General features: G+C 42.1%; 1 protein-coding gene and 1 non-coding gene across 2 annotated transcripts; both read right to left on the bottom strand.

The window, feature by feature from the left end:
* Window positions 1–16,346: 16,346 nt before the first annotated feature.
* Window positions 16,347–17,201, bottom strand: LOC104611412 (uncharacterized). Its single transcript, XM_010278431.1, has one exon. The coding sequence runs from the start codon at window positions 17,199–17,201 to the stop codon at window positions 16,347–16,349; it is 855 nt and encodes a 284-aa protein (XP_010276733.1).
* A 2,786-nt stretch (window positions 17,202–19,987) lies between these two features.
* Window positions 19,988–20,094, bottom strand: LOC148789951 (small nucleolar RNA R71). Its single transcript, XR_016079938.1, has one exon. It is a non-coding gene; the product is annotated as a small nucleolar RNA R71 (small nucleolar RNA).
* Window positions 20,095–20,868: the final 774 nt, after the last annotated feature.

Raw genomic sequence — 20,868 nt, 5'->3', positions numbered from 1 at the left:
ATGTTATAATTAAAAGTGAGAATGGCCCAAAGGCCAATGGTTTTAATTAGTAATTTAGTCACTTATAATCTTTAGATAGTTTGATTAACTATTATTTATTAAAAGTTAGAATAGGCCCAAAGCCTAATGATAATGGGGAATTACCGAATCAGCCATTGTTCACAAATAATTAACAAATAATTAGTGTAGGTTTTAACATTTTAGTCGTTTAGAGCCTTTAGACAGTTTAATTAACTATTACTAATTAAAAGTTAGAATGGACCCAAAGCCTAGTAAGGAATTTTTGAATTGTCCATTGGGTAACAAGTATAAAGTATTAAATAGAACATTATATATTTAATCTCATCCACTAGTTCGGTTTTTGGTTCAGTTGAAAATCTCAGCCAAACAAAACTAAAATCGATAATCAATTTTTTAGAAAAACAATAACCAAACCAAATTGATACCCAAATTAATTGAACCGAACTAGCTTATTTGATTTGGTGTTTGGTTTATCATCCTAATTTGAACACCCTTATCTATCTTGTTTAAATCTTCCTAGATGGTATGATAGACAAATGTCATGAGGGCTAGATGGTTTTGTTGCCTCTTATAGTTAGATTGAGAAGTAGTTATTCAGCTTCCAATAGCTTGGCGCATGGTACTTGAGTGATAGTTCTTTGGATTAAATATAGCACACATATGTAATGAAATAGTTCAAACCAAGTAATAGTGGATGTTCATGTGTTCTCCTCGTCCTCTTTGTTGAAAATGTAGGTGTTTTCTGTGATGATGTTCCTCTTTTTCAACTCCATGCTTGTTGGTAAAGCATCATTTAAAATTTTCCATTCTAATAGTTGTTACTTGGGAGTTCTTATGCTCCATATTTCTTTTCATTTAAGAAAAAGCTAAACAATAGAAACACATAAGAGTATACAATTGTTTTATTTTTTAACTTTTAAATAATTAATAAATATTTATAATTTGATGCTGGTCAATCCGAGGTGGTGCATGAACTAAGGAGAGCAACCAGATACGGGTGGTGCCGAGCTACAAGGACAAGGCCACGCTTCAAGACCTGTGATCAAGAAATGAAAAGTCAGAGGCCCAAGGAGTTATCGCTAGGTAGATACTTCGACGCTCAAGTCAGTAGGAAGTGGTAGATGATTGGGCTGGGCTATAAGGGTGCTAGTCTGAGCTAAGTAGTAGCATGGGCGTCAGAAGTTGGCCGCTGAGGTATTTGGGATAAAGTCTTATTCCTAAGTGGAGTTGCCTTCCTTACTCCTCCTTATTCGTAGTCACCTGCGTGACGTGTAGCTGACGTAGCTGAGAGGATAAGATGGGAGGCCATAGTAATAGCGTAGCTCGGCCTAGGTCAGGGAGGCCATGTATGCCGCAGAGATGGCTGAGCTATGCCGAGGTGGCTGGGCTGATTGGGCGATGACTGGGCGGCAACGCGTCTATCTGGACTAGCTCAACCATGACCCGAACACCACTCCCTCAATTCTGAAGTTGAGGCACAAACTGTTCAGCCGAGGTGTAGTGCAGCAAGATGCTTTGTTCCTCGGCTGAGGAACTCCAAGTTAAAGTCTAGTTAGAAGTCTAGCTAAGCGTCTAGTCTACTTGATGTTCCTTAGTGTTTGCCAGAATGTGAAGTCCACGCAATGTGGGCTGTGGCCGAGGAGTCCTTCAATCGTTAGCTGCAGAACTCCAAGAATTCTAACTTCGGAATCTGAACACCACTCCCCCAGTTCTGGAGCCAAGGAGGGGGAGTACTCAGCCGAAGTGTTGTTTAGTCGTGTAGCTCGACAGGGCAACAAAGTGTTGAGCTGAGCTTCAAGGTCTGTCTTCTTTGTGGGGCCGAGGAAGGGCTCTTCGTTCCCCAGCTGAAATGGGACGTGATCACTTAGCTCAGCCACGTTGCACCGAGGAGGTATCTACTGCTCTTCGATTGAGAAACTTTCTTTTGAAATCTTGGAATCTGAGCACCAGTCCCCTAGTTCCGAAGTCGAAGAGTGGAGTGCTCAGTTTAAGGCGTGGCGTGGCTTTGGTCGGTGTTAGCTGCTGGGCGTCTAGAGGAGACCCAAGGGGCAGACTAAACCTATTGTCTTGGTCAAACCTCGGGCATCCGTAGTGTTGGTCAGATTGGTGGTGAAGGGCAAACCAAGGCAATTGATACCCTGATCATTGCTTGTCAAGATCACCACTTTGGTTCCTGAGGCTATGCACGTACGACATCAGTCGCGTTGATTGGTCTTTCTGGGCTTCATTAGAGGAGCGCTCATTCTGTCATTGATTTGGCATCGATTTGCGTTCCTAGGGGTTATAAGAAGGGGTGGACGGGCCTTCCCCCTTCGTCATTTGCGAGAGGGAATGCTTCGATTGCTCAGCGAGGCGTTGTTGCACTACTTGGCTTCTACTCTTGTTCCTCGGCTTCAGGCTCGATAAGATGTCTTCTTCATCCTCCCGTTCTTCTTCTACTCTTGCATTGCTCAACTTACCACACCCTGCATCTTGACCCTTAAGGATATGTCTCCAATCCAAACTATATACAATATCCCCGACGAATTCCGGATGAGGTGCCCTTAGCCTGGCGAGATGGCAACAGATGCTCGGCCCGGCAAGATATGCGTGTACGAGCATAGTTTGGAAGTCGGGCTGAGGTTTCCTCTAAATGAAGGGATCGCCAGGGTGCTTGGGTGGTACCGGGTATTGCCGGTGTAGCTGATGCTGAACTCCTTTAGGTTTTTGTTCTACCTCATGTCTTACTGTGTCGTCCATGACATCAAACTGGCCCTGGGCATGGTGAGCTTCCTCCTTCAGTTAAAGCACCACCAACAGGGGTATTACTACTTTTCATCTAGGAAGAACGTCAGGGTGTTGGTCGGAGCCCCTAGTTTCGTAAAGCATTGGAAGGAGAGTTTCTTCTTTGTGCATTGCTCGGGGTGTTCCCCCTTTCTGCTTCATTGTGGGTGCTGAGGACAAAAGTGCCCCAGCCTCTATGGTCGACGCTTACCTAGTAGGAGAGGTCGGCACTAAGCATGATTCATTAGATAGAAGTTATGGCGTACACATGCTCGGAAATGTTGATGCTCATCGGGTTGATGTGCAGGGTGGCCAGTCTGTTCTTTTCATTGCTTCACCATGCTTATTGAATTACACTTATTTCCTTACTTGCATGGCCTTATACTTATTGCTTTGATTCTATGTTGCAGGCATTGAGATGTTAACCAAGGAAGAAATTATCTGCTGAATGAGGGAGAACTGGCAAAGGCAGAACCGAGCTAGTGCATCGGCGCAGGTTCCCCCCAAGACGGTTCATTCACCGAGGTCTTCTAAGAGGGTGTCTTGTCGCCAAAAGAGAGTTCGTCGGCAAGGAAATGATGATGAGGACATTGTTGTTGTAGATCCTGCAGAGGTCCGTTAGGTTGCCGCTCCTTCGTAGATAGAGGTTGGGGGCAGTAGCTCGGATATTCACGTTCCGCATTGGTTGGTCCACACTAGGGATGGGCTAGAAACTCTAGGGGTTCCTGAGTAACTCTTCCGAGGTATAATGACGACTTACATATCTGATGAGGTTGCGGGCACTGGGAGCGGTGCCCTGGAGTGTTCGCTTATTCGGCTGCGACTCAAGTAAGCTTGTAACTACTTTCATTGCTTTGAGTTGGTTCTCTATGTTGAAAGTGTTTTTTTGTGCTTATAGAACACATGCTTGGCTATTGCTGTGGTCGACCACCTTCAGCATCTGTGGGCAATGTACAAGATGGAGTATTTTGAGTACCTACGGCAAAAGGCTCAATTGGCTGAGCTTCAAGCGGCAGGAGAATGGTTGGCCACGCTAGAGAAGGAGGTAGCCGATCTAAAGGCCGAACTAGCTAAGCAGGCGGACACGGTTCGTAGCCTAAAACAGGAGATCACCGAGCTGAAGGCGAACATGGAACGAGTGAAGCGAGAGGCCGAGAGGTGGCGGTGGCACAGTACAAGGCCTCGGAGGAGCACAAGTGGGAGATGGATCAGTATGCCTCAACTTCCTACGAGACTGGGTTCAATGTATTCTGTAGGAGGGCACTGTGCCATTGCCCGGAGCTGGCTGAGGTTGCATGGTCATGGGAGGTGTATGACTTGGAGACTCCCCTTGCTTTGGACAATCTTGTCAAGGAGGCTGATGAGGATGAGGATGGTGAAGATGGCGAGGAAGACGAGGCCGCTGATCCCCCCACCGAAGATTGAATAGCTGCTTTGGACAAACTAGTACACTTGAACTGTTGTACTAGTTATTTCAACTTGATGAAAACATTTTATTCTAAACTTGTGAGTTCAAATGTTTTCTCCTCTTTACTTTCCATCTTGTTGGGTTCCTCGGCCTTATCTTGGCCGAGGCATAAGGTTAATCGAGATCTTTAGTCTCTGGCCAACGAGGCTGGAGTTTATTTTGACCTTTCATATAAAGGATGCTCAATTTCTGGTCTCGGGAGTTTTTGGGGCTCTTCAAGGGCTGGTTGTTCCACCTTAGGCTCGACCATCGATAGCCGAGTCGAATTGCTTGGCAATGTGTTGTCGAGCTACCCGTCATTGGCCCATGCTGTTCAAAGATCAGCTGGGTGGGTGAGGTGTGCTGAGCTATGGGTGCATTGCACGACGTGTGTAGCGAGGTGTGTACAATCTGGTGCGGTGGGTGTGTGCGATGTGTCGGGCAATCAGACTTGTGGCTCGAATAAAACATTCTGTATTAATAATCAAATTACTGGTAATACATTCGTAGATCCCCCGTGTTCTAACTCCTTGGTATCGGTCGGCTGTTGAGGTCTTCCAATCTATAGGTGCCCGACCCAAGTACCATGGTGACTCTATATGGCCCCTCCTAGTTTGGCCCGAGCTTGCCTTCCCTGGGTGCGAGCATGATGACTTTGCAGAGGACGAGGTCACTTGTCTTGGACTTGCGTCTTTTGACTTTAGAATTTAGTACTTCACCATCCTTTGCGGTTGTGCCACCATTCTGACAAGTGCTCGGTCCCAGGTTTTTTCCACTAAGTCCAACTCTGCGTGGAGGTCCTCGTCGTTTTAGTCTTCATCAAAAAACTCGGTCTGAAGACTTGAAGAGCCTATTTCTACGGGCACTATGGCCTCAGCCCCATAGGTCAGGCAAAAGAGTTTCTCCCTGATAGCCATCTGCGGAGTAATCTTGTACACCCAGAGTGTGCACGGCAGTTCCTCGACCCACCTTCCCTTGGCTTGATCCAGCCGAGTTTTCAGGCTGTGTAACAAGGTTCAGTTGGTTACCTCGGTCTGCCTGTTGCTCTGTAGTCGATGCACGGCTGTAGTTCGATGATTAATCCTTAGGTTAGCGCAGAGAGCTTCGAACTTTCGGTCGGTGAACTGCATCCCATTGTCCGTGATGAGGATGCATGGAATACCGAATCAGCAGACAACATCTTGCCAGAAAAAGTTATGGGCATTCTATACAGTTGATAACTCTGTAGTTTGATGCCTTAAGGGCATCATTTCAGGGTTATTTTAGGCCATAGAATAGTCAAAATGTCCCCTTTTCCTAGTTAGATTCAATATTGTGACCTTTGAGGGTCTCTATGCAAATCTTGGGAAAAATTGGGGAAGTTTCAAGGCTGAAATGCAGTTTTTGGGAAGCTAGTGTGAATTCCAACTGGGAGAGGGGGTGTTTTTGTGAAAAACTGAGCACAAGAGGGCACCTCCTATCTACTAAACCCAGAATGGCAGCCCTCCTACTATATTAGCATACTCTCCTCTCTCTAGCAAACCCTAGGGCACCTCTCCACTCGTTCTTTTCATCTCCAACAAACCCTATCTGCCCCCAACTGCTAAATCCTCACCTCCCATTCTAACGCTGGGGCGCCACCTAACTTTAAATCCTCACCATTCAGCCTTTAGCCACTAGATCTCAACCCTCTATTTCACTCTCTATCTCAGCCATTCACCTTAGGGCGCGAATCACACCTTTTAATCTTCACCTTTCAGCCCTAGGTGCCTAAGTCTCCACCACCCAATTCTGGGCGCCCAAATCTCAGCCCTACATAATATTGGGCGCCCTCTCTTTCTCTTCACAACCTAAGGATCACCTTAGAACAATCCTAACCCTCCATTCTAAACCCTGGGGCGCCCATATTTCTGCTAAAACTCAGTTGCCGCCCCCCTCTTTCTCTCTAATCCCAGTTTGATTTACCATTCTCTATAAAAAGGACTCCAAGGGTCCTAAGAAAGGATTTTCTGCCCCCAGGTAAGATGAAAGGCTATTCTTGAGAAGTTCAAGGGTAGAGGAAGAAGAGAACGCCTAGGCAAGAGGAGGGGTTTCTACTTGCAGTTCGCCTAGCCACTACTGCCACCTCTGGATTCGGATCCTAACCAATTTACCATTAGTTTTAGATTTACTTTCCATTCATTAATTTCTAGTCCTTATTTTTATTTCTGCAATTTACTTTTATCTAGTTTAATTTTTGTCTTCCTTTCCGTAGATCTTAAATTCGGCCAGGTAAGACGAAAGGCATAGTTCGAGGAGTTCGAGGGTCAAAGGATAGATCCGAAGACTGCTACCTCTGACTGAGTTGTAGACTTTCTATTTAGCTTTTTTTATTTATTTATTTCTGTCATTTATTTATCTTTTTGCAAGTTTCACTTTCAGCATTGTTAGAATTTTATTTTAATGGATTCCAGTTTAATTAACTAAATTTCGTGTTTCTACAATCTCTAATCGTGTTATTTTGTCCAGATTGAAGTACGTAACGATTTTTCCCTTGCTTCCCTGTGGATACAACCCCTTTCTCACCACTAACTACATTTCTAGTTATTTTGAGAATCAGAAAAATTTATAAATATTGAAACTTGTGTTCCAAAGTAGTTAATGACACGCTTTCGGATACACCAAGTTTTTGGCGCCGTTGCCGAGGGAGCAACGGAGAAAAATTTTTATTTTCTTTGTCCGGATCTATTTCATTATTATTTATTGTTTTTGCTTAATTACTTGATATGTGATCTCATTTTAATTCTTGTTTCTCTTTGATTTTGCAAGATGTAATAGCAAAAGGTGGGGAACCGAAGCGTTGTCGGACTGCCAAAGAAAAGAGAATAGAAGAGAAAGTGGATTGCATTTCAAGTGTAGTCGTCCGAATTTAGTCTTCTATTTTTTATTTTTATTTTCAAACTCCCTTTTTTGGTAAAATAGTGATTTTTGAATTCTTAATTAATTAATTTTTTATTCTTTTTTTCTAGGTCTGATTTATTTTTAGTACTATTTCTTTTTCGTTTTGTTCTTAGATCTATTTTTTCTTTTTATTTCTTGAGCGAATTTCTGTTTAGGATTGTTAGGTTCTATTTTTTTTTTAATTTTTAGATTAGAAACTCACTTCGATTTTTTTTATTTATTGCCGCATATTCTTATTTTTTTATTATTCTGTTTAATCCTTTGAGTAGCAATTTTTCTTGTTAGATATTATTTTTCTAGTTAATTTTTTTAGCATAATTAATCCTTTTATTTTCGGTTTGCTGTAATTCTTGGTTGCTTTATTTAATTGCCCTTTAATTAGTTATTTAATTGAATAATTAATCCTTTTATTTTCAAATTTGAATTCAAAATTTAATTTTAATTCGAATCTGAATTTGAATTTGAATTCGAATTTAAATTTCAAATTTTGAATTTCAAAAAAATAATAATAATAATAAAAAAAATTTAATTAATATTTAAAAATTGTTGCATTTGCATTCCAACATTTAGGGTTTGATATTCTAGAGCAAGCATCATATAGGATTATTTAATTGTTGAAATTATCATGTTAGTTGTGAATGTCTTAGGTTCTTTTTTATTTTTTTAATTGTTCCTTTTGCTGAATTAGATTTTTTTTTATTATTTCATGTTAAATTGCTAAATTGCATATTAGAAATAATTGTTCATGCATTGTAATTAGTTGCATTTATTTTGTTTATTGTTTTTTTTTTCCTTAACCCATTTAAGGGCAATCCAACTTAAATAAGATAAGGTGGGGATTTCATCACCCTTCCTTGGCCCAAAAATCACCACCATTTACATGTGGTTCACCCTAAACCCTGATTAAAAATTTGGATAGCAAGATCCTTTAGAGAGCCTCACATTTGGTTCAAAAGAGTGCTGAATTTTAGGGAAGCTTGTAATTACTTTCCATAAACAGTGGTTGGTGTATAAGAAAAGAGGTTAAACGACTAAGCCTAAGTGGGTTCTGTGGTTACTTAATTAGGTCCTTGTGAGAGCAAGGGAGCCTCCCACATCCCCACCTCTTACTTGGTTAACCAAAGGAAGTGGTGTAATTCCAAGTGAACCTAAGAGGATTCACATTGGTTGAACCACTAGTTTAGGAAACCATAGGTCGTGTGTTTGAATTTCTTGCAATTTTTTAAAAATTTAAAAATTTGAATTTAACTTTAAATTTCAGGAATTAAAATTTCAAAATCTAAATTTGAATTTAAATTTCAAATTTCAAAAAAAAAATCAAATTTGAGTTTGAATTTCAAAATTTAAATTTCAAAATCTAAATTTGAAATTAAAATTCAAAATTTCAATTTCAAATTTCAAAAAGAAGAAAAAGGGACTTCCAAGTTGTATGTTGGGAAGGAGATCCCTGAGGAGAGAAATAGTAGAACCCATACATAAGATAGAGAGATACCTCCATCACCAACAACACAACCAAATGGCCAGAATTAATGATGCACCGCCCAGAAAGCTGAAGGAGTATTTCACTCCAACCCAATATCACTCTTCATCCTACATAGAGTTGCCAGATACCCAAGCCTTGTAGTATGAAATTAAATCAAGCACAATCCAAATGCTTCCCTCTTTCTATGGGAACCCGAGTGAGGACCCATGCAAACACAGACAACTTTCTAGAAATATGTTCCACTATAAGGATCCAAAACATTAATGATGATGCCCTTAGATTAACTCTTTCTCCTTCTCCTTGAAAGACAAGGCCAAGCACTGGTTGGGAACTATAGGGAGACCTATTAAAACTTGGGCAAAAATGCAGCAAGATTTTTTTAGAAAGTTCTACCCTATAGGACGAATCAACACCATGAGAAGAGCCATCACTAGATTCACCCAAACACCGGGTGAACAAATTCACAAGTCTTGGGAGAGAATGAAAGAGTTGATGAGAAAGTGCCCACACCATGGTCTATCTCAGTGGCAAATTGTCTAAGCCTTCTATGAAGGTTTGACTGATCAGTATAGGCAAATGGTAAAGGCATCCTATGGGGGAGGCATTTATGAGCAAAAGTGAGGATGAAGTGTATGCTCTTTTTGAGACCTTGAGTGAAAACTCCATCAACAATGCATCCTTGTATTCCTATGAATGGTTAGTGCGACCCTCAAAGAGGGCAGGACTCTACGAATTCAAGAACAATATAGAGCCCGAAGCAAGAATGGACCTGAATGCAATCTCTAGAAAATTGGATAGGGTAGATCTTCTAGCCCAAAAGATTGATCAATTCTTCACCTATAACCAGCAACTGGCCCATCTACACCCTATTCTAATGTTTGTTCCATTTGTGCCAGCCAGGTCCACTAGGTTGATGATCATCCCATGGCGGCCAAGTTTTCGCCGTTTATCCAAGAATAAGTTCAAGCAGCCCAGAGTTTCTCAAGGCCCAATAATGACCCATTCTCAAATACTTATAACCCTAGGTGGAGAAATCACCCTAACTTTTCTTGGAAGACACATCAACTTGACACATAGTCCTAGCAGTACCACCCATCCAACTCCATGGCCCAGCAATTTTAGAAGCCACAAGTGCAGAGTCAATTCCAGCAGATGTACCCGAGGAACCAACCGGCCTAACCTTACCAGGCTTACCCCCAACCTCCTCAGACCCATACAATTAATGACTATTTCATGCAGCTTCAATAGCTGATCCTAACTCAACAACAGTCCATTGCTAGATTAGAGAGCCAAATAGGACAACTAGCTGAAGCCAATGCGAGGAAAGAAGTATGGCAACTACCAAGTCAACCAGTTGTGAATCCTATAAATCAGCCACCGGGTTTTCCTCCACAGTAGATTCAACCACCTCCTAAGAACCCTTAGTTTGAAAATGCCAAAGTTGTTACAACCTTAAGGAGTGGGAGGATTTTACAAGACCCATATGAGAAAAAGAAAGTTAGTGAAGAAGAAAAGGAGCAAGAAGACCATAAGTTGGGGGGGTGGGAAGAAAAAGGAAAGGAAAATTTAGAAGAAAAGCCTATAGTGAACCAACTTGTAGTTCCCTTTCCAACCACACTCACAGTCAGGCCATTGCAAAAGAAGAAAAAGACTCACAATGAGGAGATCAGGGAATTATTCAAGCAAGTCCATATTAACATCCCTCTCCTCGACGCAATCCAACATGTCCCGGCCTACGCCAAGTTCTTGAAAGAGCTATGCACACAAAAGAAGGAGCCACAATCGGCCCCACAAAAAGTGATTCTCTCGGCAGATGTTAGTGCGTTTCTCTTAAACCAACTTCCTTGGAAAATGAAAGACCCTAGTGCTCCTCTCATAAGCTGTGTCATCTCTGGAATCACTTTCGATCGGGCCCGATTGGATCTTGGGGACAACGTAAATCTACCTTCCTCAATTCTTTATGAAAGGTTTAGGATCGGCAAGTTAAAACCTACCCCGATAATTCTACAACTCGTTGATCGGTCAGTCAAGACTCATCGAGGTATTATTGAGGATGTCATTGTCAGGATAGAGGATTGTTACTTCCCAGTAGATTTTGTCATCCTAGACATGACCCCAACCGAGGAACTGAGCCATAACCCGATAATCTTAAGACGTCCATTTCTAGCAATGGTCAATGCAAACATCAATTGTAAATCAGGAGAAATGAACATTTCATTTGGAGAGCAAAAAGTCCAGTTAAATGTATTTAGTGCCACTAAGTATCCAAACCTAGGGGAAGATGAGTTCAAGGTAGATGTAGTGGATGGTCTTTTAGATGCCCTGTCTACTACTTGGTTAGCCCAATATGAACCCTGTATGTGGGAAGAAGAAAGCGAGTCTGAGAGTATAAATGAGAAAAGTGTGTGAATGTGTCTGGCTGAAGACGTTAAACTTAGCACTGGTTGGGAGGCAAACCAACGTAGTTTTCAGTTGCTTTTGCTTTTCGGATTATAATTTTGTTTTCTTGATTCGAGACCAGTTGGTAGAGCTTGAACCCCTTGAAAATAACCTCTTAATTGTTCTGTTTGGCCCAAGTACCTTTACTTTAGTCTACTCATGTCATTGGGGCACTTAAGTTGGGGGGTGAGGAAAGAGAGAAAATTTTGAAAAAAAAATTGAGAAGCTAAGCCTTTAAATATGTAGAATTAAAAGTTCATTGAAAATTTTAAAAATTCTTTCCATTAAAAGAGATTTCCAAATAGAAAAAGTTGAGGAAACTGATAGAATAATATTGAATTTTATAGAAATTGGGAGCAAGTGATAGGAGTCAAAATTGGTCTTATTTGAATATTATCGAAACAATTTAGAAATTGGAAAATATTCCCATGTTTGCCACTAACAGGATAAGAAGAGAAAGATTGAGAAACTAGACAAAAAATTCAAATTGTCAGAGACAGTGGACTACCCTGAATAGTGTTTCAAAAAAAAAAGAAAATAAAAGGTCAATAGACACCCTAGACTTAGTAATCGGGTTACCTCACTTAAGTTAAGTGTTGAGATTCATGTTAAACGGAAAAGGGAATGCCAAAGACAATCACCTAACACTTGGTAATCGGGTCTCTTCACCTAAGGCAAGTGTCGAGATTCGCGTCAAACGATGGAAGGTAGCAATAAAAATAAGTGTGCATATCAAGTTCAGGGTTAGAAATCCATTGTTAGAAATGATAAGAAGAATACTCGCTTGATTTTAAAAATCAATCTCAGCTTATCAAGACAGTGTACAAATGGAAGGGTATATAAGATTTTTAAGCCAAGTTTCTGTAATGTTCAAAGCAATACAGTTTTACCCCTTAAGCCTGATACCAATCTATACAAAGTTTGAGAATTCTGAAATCAGGAAACTTGGCTAATTTTGTCAATGATGATTTTGCAATGCAATGATCCCTTTACTTAGTGTAATTTTAAGGCTGCATTGCTAAGGGACTAGCAATGGTTAAGTTGGGGGTGTGATAACTTTTTAGTTTGATGCCTTAAGGGCATCATTTCAAGGGTATTTTAGGCCTTAGAATAGTCAAAATGTCCCCTTAGTTAGATTCAATATTGTGACCTTTGAGGGTCTTTGTGCAAATCTTGGGGAAAATTGGGGAAATTTCAAGGTATAAATGCAGTTTTTGGGAAGTTGGTGTGAATTCCGGCTGAGAGAGGTGTTTTTGTGAAAAATTGATTACAGGAGGGCACCTCCTATTTGCTAAACCCAGAATGATGCCCCTTCATCTGTATTAGCATACTCCCCTCTCCCTAGCAAACCCTAGGGCGCCTCTCCACTCATTCTTTTCATTTCTAACAAACCCTATCCGCCCTTAACTACTAAATCCTCACCTTCCATCCCTTCCTAACATCTAATCTCCACCCTCCATTCTAAGGCACCCTCTTTGGAGTGCATTCTAACCCTAGGACACCACCTAACTTTTAATCCTGACCATTCAACCTTTAGCCACTAGATCTCAGCCCTCTATTTCACTCTATATCTCAGCCATTCACCCTAGGGTGCCAATCACTCCTTTTAATATCCACCATCCAATTCTGGGCACCCAAGTCTTAGCCCTACATAATATTGGGCACCCTCTCCTTCTCTTCTCAGCCTTAAGATCACCTTAGAATAATCCTAACCCTCCATTCTAAACCCTAGGGCACCCATATTTCTACGAAAACCCAGCTACCACTCCCTCTTTATCTCTAATCCTAGTTTTATCCACCCTTCTCTATAAAAAGGACCCCAAGGGTCCAGAGAAGGGGTTGGATTCTGCTCCCAGATAAGATGGGAGGATGTTCTTGATAAGTTCAAGGGTAGAGGAAGAGGAGAACGCTCAGGCAAGAGGAGGGGTTCCTGCTTGCAGTTCGCCTAGCCCTTACTACCACCTCTGGATTCGGATCCCAACCAATTTACCATTAGTTTCAGATTTACTTTTTGTTCTTTAACTTCCAGTACTTATTTTTATTTCTGCAATTTACTTTTATCTAGTTTGATTTTTGTCTTCCTTTCTGCAGATCTGAAATTCGGCCAGGCAAGACGGAAGGCCTAGCTCAAGAAGTTCGAGGGTCAAAGGATAGATCCAAAGACTACTACCTCTGACCGAGTTGCAAACTTTCTATTTAGTTTTTTTTATTTATTATTTCTGTCATTTATTTATCTTTTTGCAAGTTTCACTTTTAGCATTGTTAGAATTTTATTTTAATGGATTCTAGTTTAATTATTTAATTTTGGTGTTTCTGCAATCTCCATTCATGTTATTTTGTTTGGATTGAAGTATGTAATGATTTTTCCCTCGCTTCCCTATGGATGGATACATCCCCTTTCTCACCACTAATTGCATTTGCAGTTATTTTGAGAATCGAAAAAATTTATAAATATTGAAACTGGTGTTCCAAAGTGGTTAACGACATACTTTCGGATACACCAACTGTAATGTGTGCTAGAGCTTAAGCTTCCACCCATTTGGTGAAGTAATCCACTACTATTAGGAGGAAGTTCTTCTATGCAACCATGGAGGGGAAGGAACCGAGGATGTCCATACCCCATTGTGCAAATGGCCATGAGCTAATGATCGACTTCAGGGGATTATAGGTTGATGATGGAGATTGGAATGTCACTGTCAACTATCACATTTCCGAACTAGTTGGGCTGCGTCTTGCTTCATCATCAGCTAGAAATAACCTTGCTGGAGTGCCTTGTGTGCCAAGGTGCGCATGCCGGGGTGGTCTCTACAGATACCTTCGTAGATCTCCTTGTGGATGTAATTTTCCTCGATTGGGGAGAGGAACTTCAGGTACGGGAGAGTATGCGAGCAACAGTAGAGCTGACCTTGGATAAAACAGTACCGGGCTGCTCTATGTTGTAACCTCTTTGCTTTTGTCCAATCTTCTGGAAGAGTGCCTTCCTGAAGGTATTGTGTAATGGGGTCCATCTAGGATGAACCGTGTTATATTGGGAGGATAAGGAGGGTCGTCGGTGCGATGCTCGGCTGGGCCAGTGTGTCCAACTATACCATCGTGTCGAGGTAGGTTTTTTGGGAACTTGCTAGATTGGATAGTGCATCAGCTCATACATTTTCTACTCGAGGGATCTACTGGATGTTGAAGTGCTCGAGTTAGTGGACGAGCTATTGTACTTACTATAGATAGCTCACCATGGTGGGCATTCTCATCTCGAACTAGCCATGGATCTGGCTGACTACCAGTTGAGAGCCGTTGAAGGCTTCTATTCTCTGAGCTCCCAGGTCCAGGGCAAGCCGAAGTCCCGTGATTAGGGCCTCATACTTAGCCTCGTTATTCGATGCTTTATACTTGAATCTGAGAGCGTGTTCTAGCACAATATCATCTGGGCCGAAGAGACTGAGTTCAGCCCCACTGCCTTGATGATTTGATGAGCCATCTACATGCAGAGTCCATATTTGTGGCAGCGGGGTCGGGCCTTCGGAAATAAAGGTACACTCAGCGATGAAATCTGCTAGAGATTGGGCCTTGATCGCGGGATGGGGTGCATACTCGATGTTGAACTCACTGAGCTCTACGCTCCACTTGACTAGGCGAGCAGATGCTTCTAGCCTTTGAAGGACCTGCTTGAGGGGCTGAGCACTTTGACATTGTGGGCTTGGAAATATGGTTTGAGCTTCCTAGTCAAGGTGACCAATGATAGTGCCATTTTTTCCAAGTTGGAGTAATAGGTTTCCGCACCACTAAGGACCTTTCTGTTATAGTATATTGACCTTCGTACCTGGTCTTCTTCCTTAACCAGAACTGAGCTAACGACCTCATCCCCGACTGAGAGATAGAGTAGTAGCTCGTCCCCTAGGCTCGGTTTGGTGAGAAGAGGTGGCAAGCTCAAGTACTGCTTCAGCTCTTGAAAGGACCATCCACATTCCTCGGTCCACTAGAAGTCTTTTGATCACTTGAAGGCTTTGATGAAGGGCAGACACCGGTCTGTGGATTTAGACATAAACCTGCTGAGGGTGGCTACTCTACCGGTGAGTCACTACACTTCTCTATGTGACCGGGGTGATTGCATGTCAAGGATGGCATGTATCTTTTCTAGGTTGGCTTCTATCCCTCTCTGTGTCACCATGAACCCCAGGAATTTACTAGAGCTGACCCCGAAAGCACATTTGGTTGGGTTTGGCTTCATCTTATACTTCCTAAGGGTGTCAAAGAGTTCCTTTAGGTCGGCAAGGGGGTGCTTGGCCTTCTTGCTCTTCACAAGCATGTCGTCGACATATGCTTCCACGTTTTGGTCGATCTGATCCTTGAATACCTTGTTCACTAGCTGCTGATAAGTGGCGCTGCGTTCTTAAGGCCGAACATTACCTTGTAGCAGTATAGGCCGTAGTCAGTGATGAAAGCCGTTTTCTCCTGATTGTCAGGGTGCATTCGAATCTGGTTGTACCTCGAGAAAGATTCCTTGAAGCTCAGGAGTTCATGACCTACCATGGCATCGATGAGCTGATCAATCCTCGATAAAGGGAAGCTATCTTTGGGGCAGGCTTTGTTTAGGTGAGTGAAATCGATGCATATCCTCCACTTCCCATTGGCCTTTTTCACCATTACCACGTTTGCTAGCCAGTCGAGGTATTTGACTTCCCGAATGGAGCCGGCGTCGAGCAACTTTTGCACTTCGTCTGTGATCACTTGCCACTCTGTTGTGAAGCTCCTCTTCTTCTGCTTGATAGGTTGGTAGCGTGGGTCAACGTTCAGGTGGTACGTGATGACTTTAGGGTCGATCCTCAGCATATCCACCACTAACTAGGTGAACACGTCGGCGTAGTCCCTCAATAGCTACACAAGCTCTCCCCGGAGGCAGTCATCTAGGAGGGAGCCGATATGGACCGTCCTCTCAGGGTCTTCTTCATTGAATGGAACCTGGATGAGGTCTTCGACAAGTTGGCCATGATGTGCTCTCACCTCGTCCCTTAAATCATAGAATTCCGCCATCAATGTTTCTATGGTAGGGTGTGGTCCTCGACAGGAGAGCCGGTATCATTGCCATGCAATTCTTTGGTCTCTACACATCATGCCCACTCCATACTCGGTGGAGAACTTCATGGCAAGGTGGAATGTGGAGACTGTGGCCTATAGAGCATTAAGGGTCGGCCTGCCAAGGATGGTGTTGTAGGATGAGGGGCAACAAACCACGATGAAGTCTACCATGGTCATTGCAGTAATGTCGCCATCCCCGATCTAGAGGGGAAGGGTTATCCTTCCTGTGGGCAAGAGGGACTCTCCGGATAAACCCATTAGGGGAGTGTTGATGGAAGTGAGGTGATTTTTGTCTATGTCGAGCTTCTCAAATACATCCTCGAAGAGCACATCAACGGAGCTACCTATATCAACCATAATCAACCGTATCTCAAAGTTGGAAACCTCGGCTATGATAACCAAGGCATCGTCGTGCGGGGTTTGGACTCCCCAGAGATCATTGTCGGTGAAGGTGATAGATAGGCCACACTTCTTCTTGTGCCCGCAGTTGTCAATCTCGCATAAACGTGCATATTTCTTGCACCCTGAGCTACTTTCCCCTCTTGCGGCGATTCCTCCCGATATGACGTGGATCACACTAGCAGGAGGGGCTCGGGGTTGTGGTCGAGCATTCTCTACACATTCCTCCTGCACAGGCTTCTCGTTCTTGTCAACGAACCCGCCAAGGTACCCATGCCTGATCAGGTCCTCGATGCGGTTGCATAGGTCGAAGCAGTTATCCTTGTCATGGCTAGGGTACCTATGGAATTCACAGTACTTGTCATGATTCCTCTTGTTCCCATGTGTCTTCATCATTTCAGGCCACCGGACGTAGCTGTGGTCACGAATTTGCATCAGAACCTCAGACCGCAGTGTGTTTAGTGGCATAAAGTTCCAATAGGTCGGCGGAGGTGTCCGCAGTTTATGATCAAATCGGTGGTCCTGCCTCTTACAGTCCCAGTCTGATCTCTTTGACTTCCGCTCCTCGGTGTCTCTCTTCTTGTCTGATCTCTCTTCCTCGTACCACAGTTGTGCTTGCACTTCTTTTGTGTTGATGTATTTCTGTGCATGAATCATCAGCGCGACGAGGGTTTATGGGGGGTTCTTGGAGATGGAGAAGTTGAATGGCGATGGGTGGAGGGTGTGTTGAATAGCGGTGATAGCCATGGACTACTTCAGGTTTCTGACCTGTAATGCCTCTTTGTTGAATCTCGCCAAGTAATCCTTGAGAGATTCAGCTTTCCTTTAGCCCACTTGCATAAGGCTGGCTAAGGTCTTCCAGTATTTTTGGCTCGTTTTGAACTGTGCACGGAACTGAGTTTCCAACTGCTCCCACGACATGATGGAACATGGAGGTAGAGAGGAATACCAGGTTAGGGCTGGACCCGTGAGGGTGGCCACTAGGGCTTTGCACATTAGGCCCTCGGAAGATCTATGCAACATCAACTGGGCCTTCAGTGCTTCGATGTGATCAACGGGATCAGTACTCCTGTCGTACTTGTCTAGCTGAGGTGCCTGCCGTCCTATGGGAGGCACCTCGTCCACAATCTCCTAAGTGAAAGGCTGTTCCTTAGTGGTTGGCATAGCTGGTTGTGCGGGCTGATCTACAACGGGCATTGTGCTTCTCTAGCCTTGGTTGCGCTCCAACTCTTCCAAGCACTATCGGAGTTCCTGAATCTCATTGATGAGAGTAGAATTTATCATATTTTTATCCCCAATTATTCTATTTTTTATACTAAATTAGCATCTAATTGGACTCATATCTCTTGTATTTTGGTCTAGGGTATGAAAGAAGGCATCAAGAGCAAAGAAAGACAAATCGGATGATTTTTCACAATTTCGACATCGTTCAGTGATCTGGGCGTAACTCGCGTTTCCGAACTCCAAATGGGCTGATTCAAGATCCACTGGAAAGATAAGAGCAAAAGCCACAACTTTCATGTTTTGGGCTTTCGCAGATTCGGCATGCATCGAAGTCAAATCCGGGCCCAAAGTTGGGGCAATTTTGTAGGAAGGCCCAATCCGCAACTGAAGCCCAACTCGCAAAAAAGCCTGGCTGAAGCCCAATTCGCAGAGGAGGTCTATTACGAATTCAAGAACAAGAAACTAAGAAGAATCCTTCTAGATTTAAATTCTTGATGTAATCATAGAGTGATAAAAGAATTGAGTTCAAGAGATAAAGAGATAGGATTAGAATTAGGATAGGACTTTCTATTTCTTGTAAATATCAACTTCAAGAGAAAGTAGGAGACCATCCCCTCCCCTTTAGGTATCACGGGATCAATGAATCACTCAATCTCTGGAGGGGATCACGAATTGCATTGAGCTATCAGTCAAGAGAGGAGAAAAGAAGTCAAGAAATCTCTAGAAGAAGGTGGCGACAAGAAGAAGAGATCTCAGCACCATAGACGAATTCAAGAGTTCTTTCTTTCCCTTTGTTTGCTTTAATTCTCTCATCATGAACTATTTATTTCTTTCTAGGGCTGAGGAAAGCTTAATTATGTTAATGAATATATTTTTATCTTTATGATTTATCCAAGATTGTGATTTTTATATAGTCTATGAATTATTGTGCTTAATGCAATTAAGAACTTGGCCACCTCTTAATTGATTTGAGTTATGGGAATGAATCGAGAGAGGAATTCACATAATCGATTGAATAATTCATAGTGTGAATTGAATGGTATATAGAGATATATATACATGATTCATCTGAATTTCATGGTCTTCTTGGACTTAATGCACTCCTATCTTGAGAGTTCTACTCGAGAGATCGAAGGGCTACCTAATGGCCGTAGGTTTAGTATATCTCGAGAGAGAATATTAAATAAAATTGGAAAGACTTCAGCTTATGAGAATGACAACTAATCTTGGTAAATCGAACCCATAAATATTCATCGCATTGGTTAGGTGGATCAAAAGCCCTAGCGATTCCATCCTTTGCAGATTCGATTAGTGATCACCTTCGCTTTTATTTTCTTATGCTAATTTTTATTCTCAATAGTCCTTACTCAATTCTGAATTTCGGTTGCCCAAATAATTAGGGAAGACTGTGGTTCTAATACTTATTTTGTTAAATCCTCGTGGGAACGATATTTTATACTACTTGATAGCTAGTGCACTTGCTAGGGTTATATATTCATAGCTATCAAGTTTTTGGTGCCGTTGTCGGGGATTTAATCCTAAAATAATATTAGAATTTGTTAACCTTGATTAATTTGGACCTTTTATTTCTGTTATTATTTTTACTTTTATTTTTATTTATTTTTATTTTTGTTATTATTTTTATATTTTTTTTTATTTGTTTGTTCGAATTTTTGTTGGTTCAGATTTACTAGTGCATGACACGCACTAGACAGGAAGGGTTAGCTGAATTCGATCCAGAAATTGAAAGGACCCTTCGCTTGTTGCAAAGGGCCAACAAAGGAAAATCAAGAGAAGAGGTTGTTATTTGCGAACTATCCATAGAGATAGAAGGAGAGATGGCAGAAGGAAATCGCACCCTCTTGGATTATGCTTGTCCAAACATTGATGGGGCGACATCCAGCATTTGCAAGCCCACCATCCATGCAAACAATTTTGAAATAAAGCCTGCAATAATTCAAATGATCCAAACAAGCATTCAGTTTAGTGGGTTACCAAGTGATGACCCTAATGCACACATTGTTAACTTCCTTGAAATATGTGATACATTTAAACACAATGGAGTTAGTGATGATGCGATTAGGCTAAGATTATTTCCTTTTTCATTGCGTGATAGAGCTAAAGATTGGCTCAACTCACTCCCTGCAGGAAGCATCACCACTTGGAATGATTTAACCTAGAAATTTTTGGCTAAATATTTCCCACCCTCCAAAACAGCAAAATTAATTAATGATATTACTACTTTTGCTCAATTTGAGAGGGAGTCCCTGTATGAAGCATGGGAAAGATTTAAAGAGATGCTTAGGAGGTGTCCTCACCATAGGATACCAATTTGGCGACAAATACAAACCTTTTACAATGGCATTAACCCCTCTAATCGATCTATTATTGATGCAGCCGTAGGTGGTACGATCATGAGGAAAACACCGGAAGAAGCTTATGACTTAATAGAGGAGATGGTGTCAAACAGCTACCAGTGGAGCAATGATCGAACCAATCAGAGGGGAATACACCATATCGATTCCCTTGCAGCCATATCTGCACAACTTGCTAGTTTGAATAAGAAGTTTGATGCTTTTAATATTGCAGCCATTAATACACCATCTAGTATCTCATGCAATTTATGTGGTCAAATAGGACATACTAATTCTGATTGTCAATTAAATAGTCCTTGTATTTCCCATGAGAATGCTAATTTTATCTCTCATGCTAGCAGGTCAAACTTCAACCCATACTCCAATACATACAACCCAGGGTGGAGGAGTCATCCCAACTTCTCTTGGAGCAACAATCATCAAAAGGAACCCATGGGATTCCAACCACAACCGCCCCCATAATAGAAAAAGAGCAATCTAGAGGAGATGATTTCTAAGTTCATCAACATTGCTGAAGCAAAATTCCAAAGCCATGAAACAACAATTAAGAACTTAGAAGTTCAAATGGGGCAGGTTGTGAGCATGTTATCAGAGAGGAAAGAAGGAAGCTGAATTGGCCAATCTGCAAAAGGAGAATGAGGGAAGTACCCCTAAACTAAATTTACATGAAATCCAACTCCTTATTCCCTACCCAAGAAGAGTTTTGAAGGCCAAATTTGATAAAC

This window comes from Nelumbo nucifera, chromosome 8 (assembly GCF_055504915.1).
Source record: "Nelumbo nucifera cultivar China Antique chromosome 8, China Antique-T2T, whole genome shotgun sequence".
In the NCBI taxonomy this organism is placed as follows: Eukaryota; Viridiplantae; Streptophyta; class Magnoliopsida; order Proteales; family Nelumbonaceae; genus Nelumbo; species Nelumbo nucifera.
The sequence above is the reverse complement of the archived record's forward strand: the minus strand, read 5'-3'. Positions and strand labels throughout refer to the sequence as shown.

What these genes read in the sequence shown, in the direction of transcription:
- LOC104611412 (XM_010278431.1), bottom strand. Translation starts at nt 17,201, where the DNA reads ATGATTCATGCACAGAAATACATCAACACAAAAGAAGTGCAAGCACAA.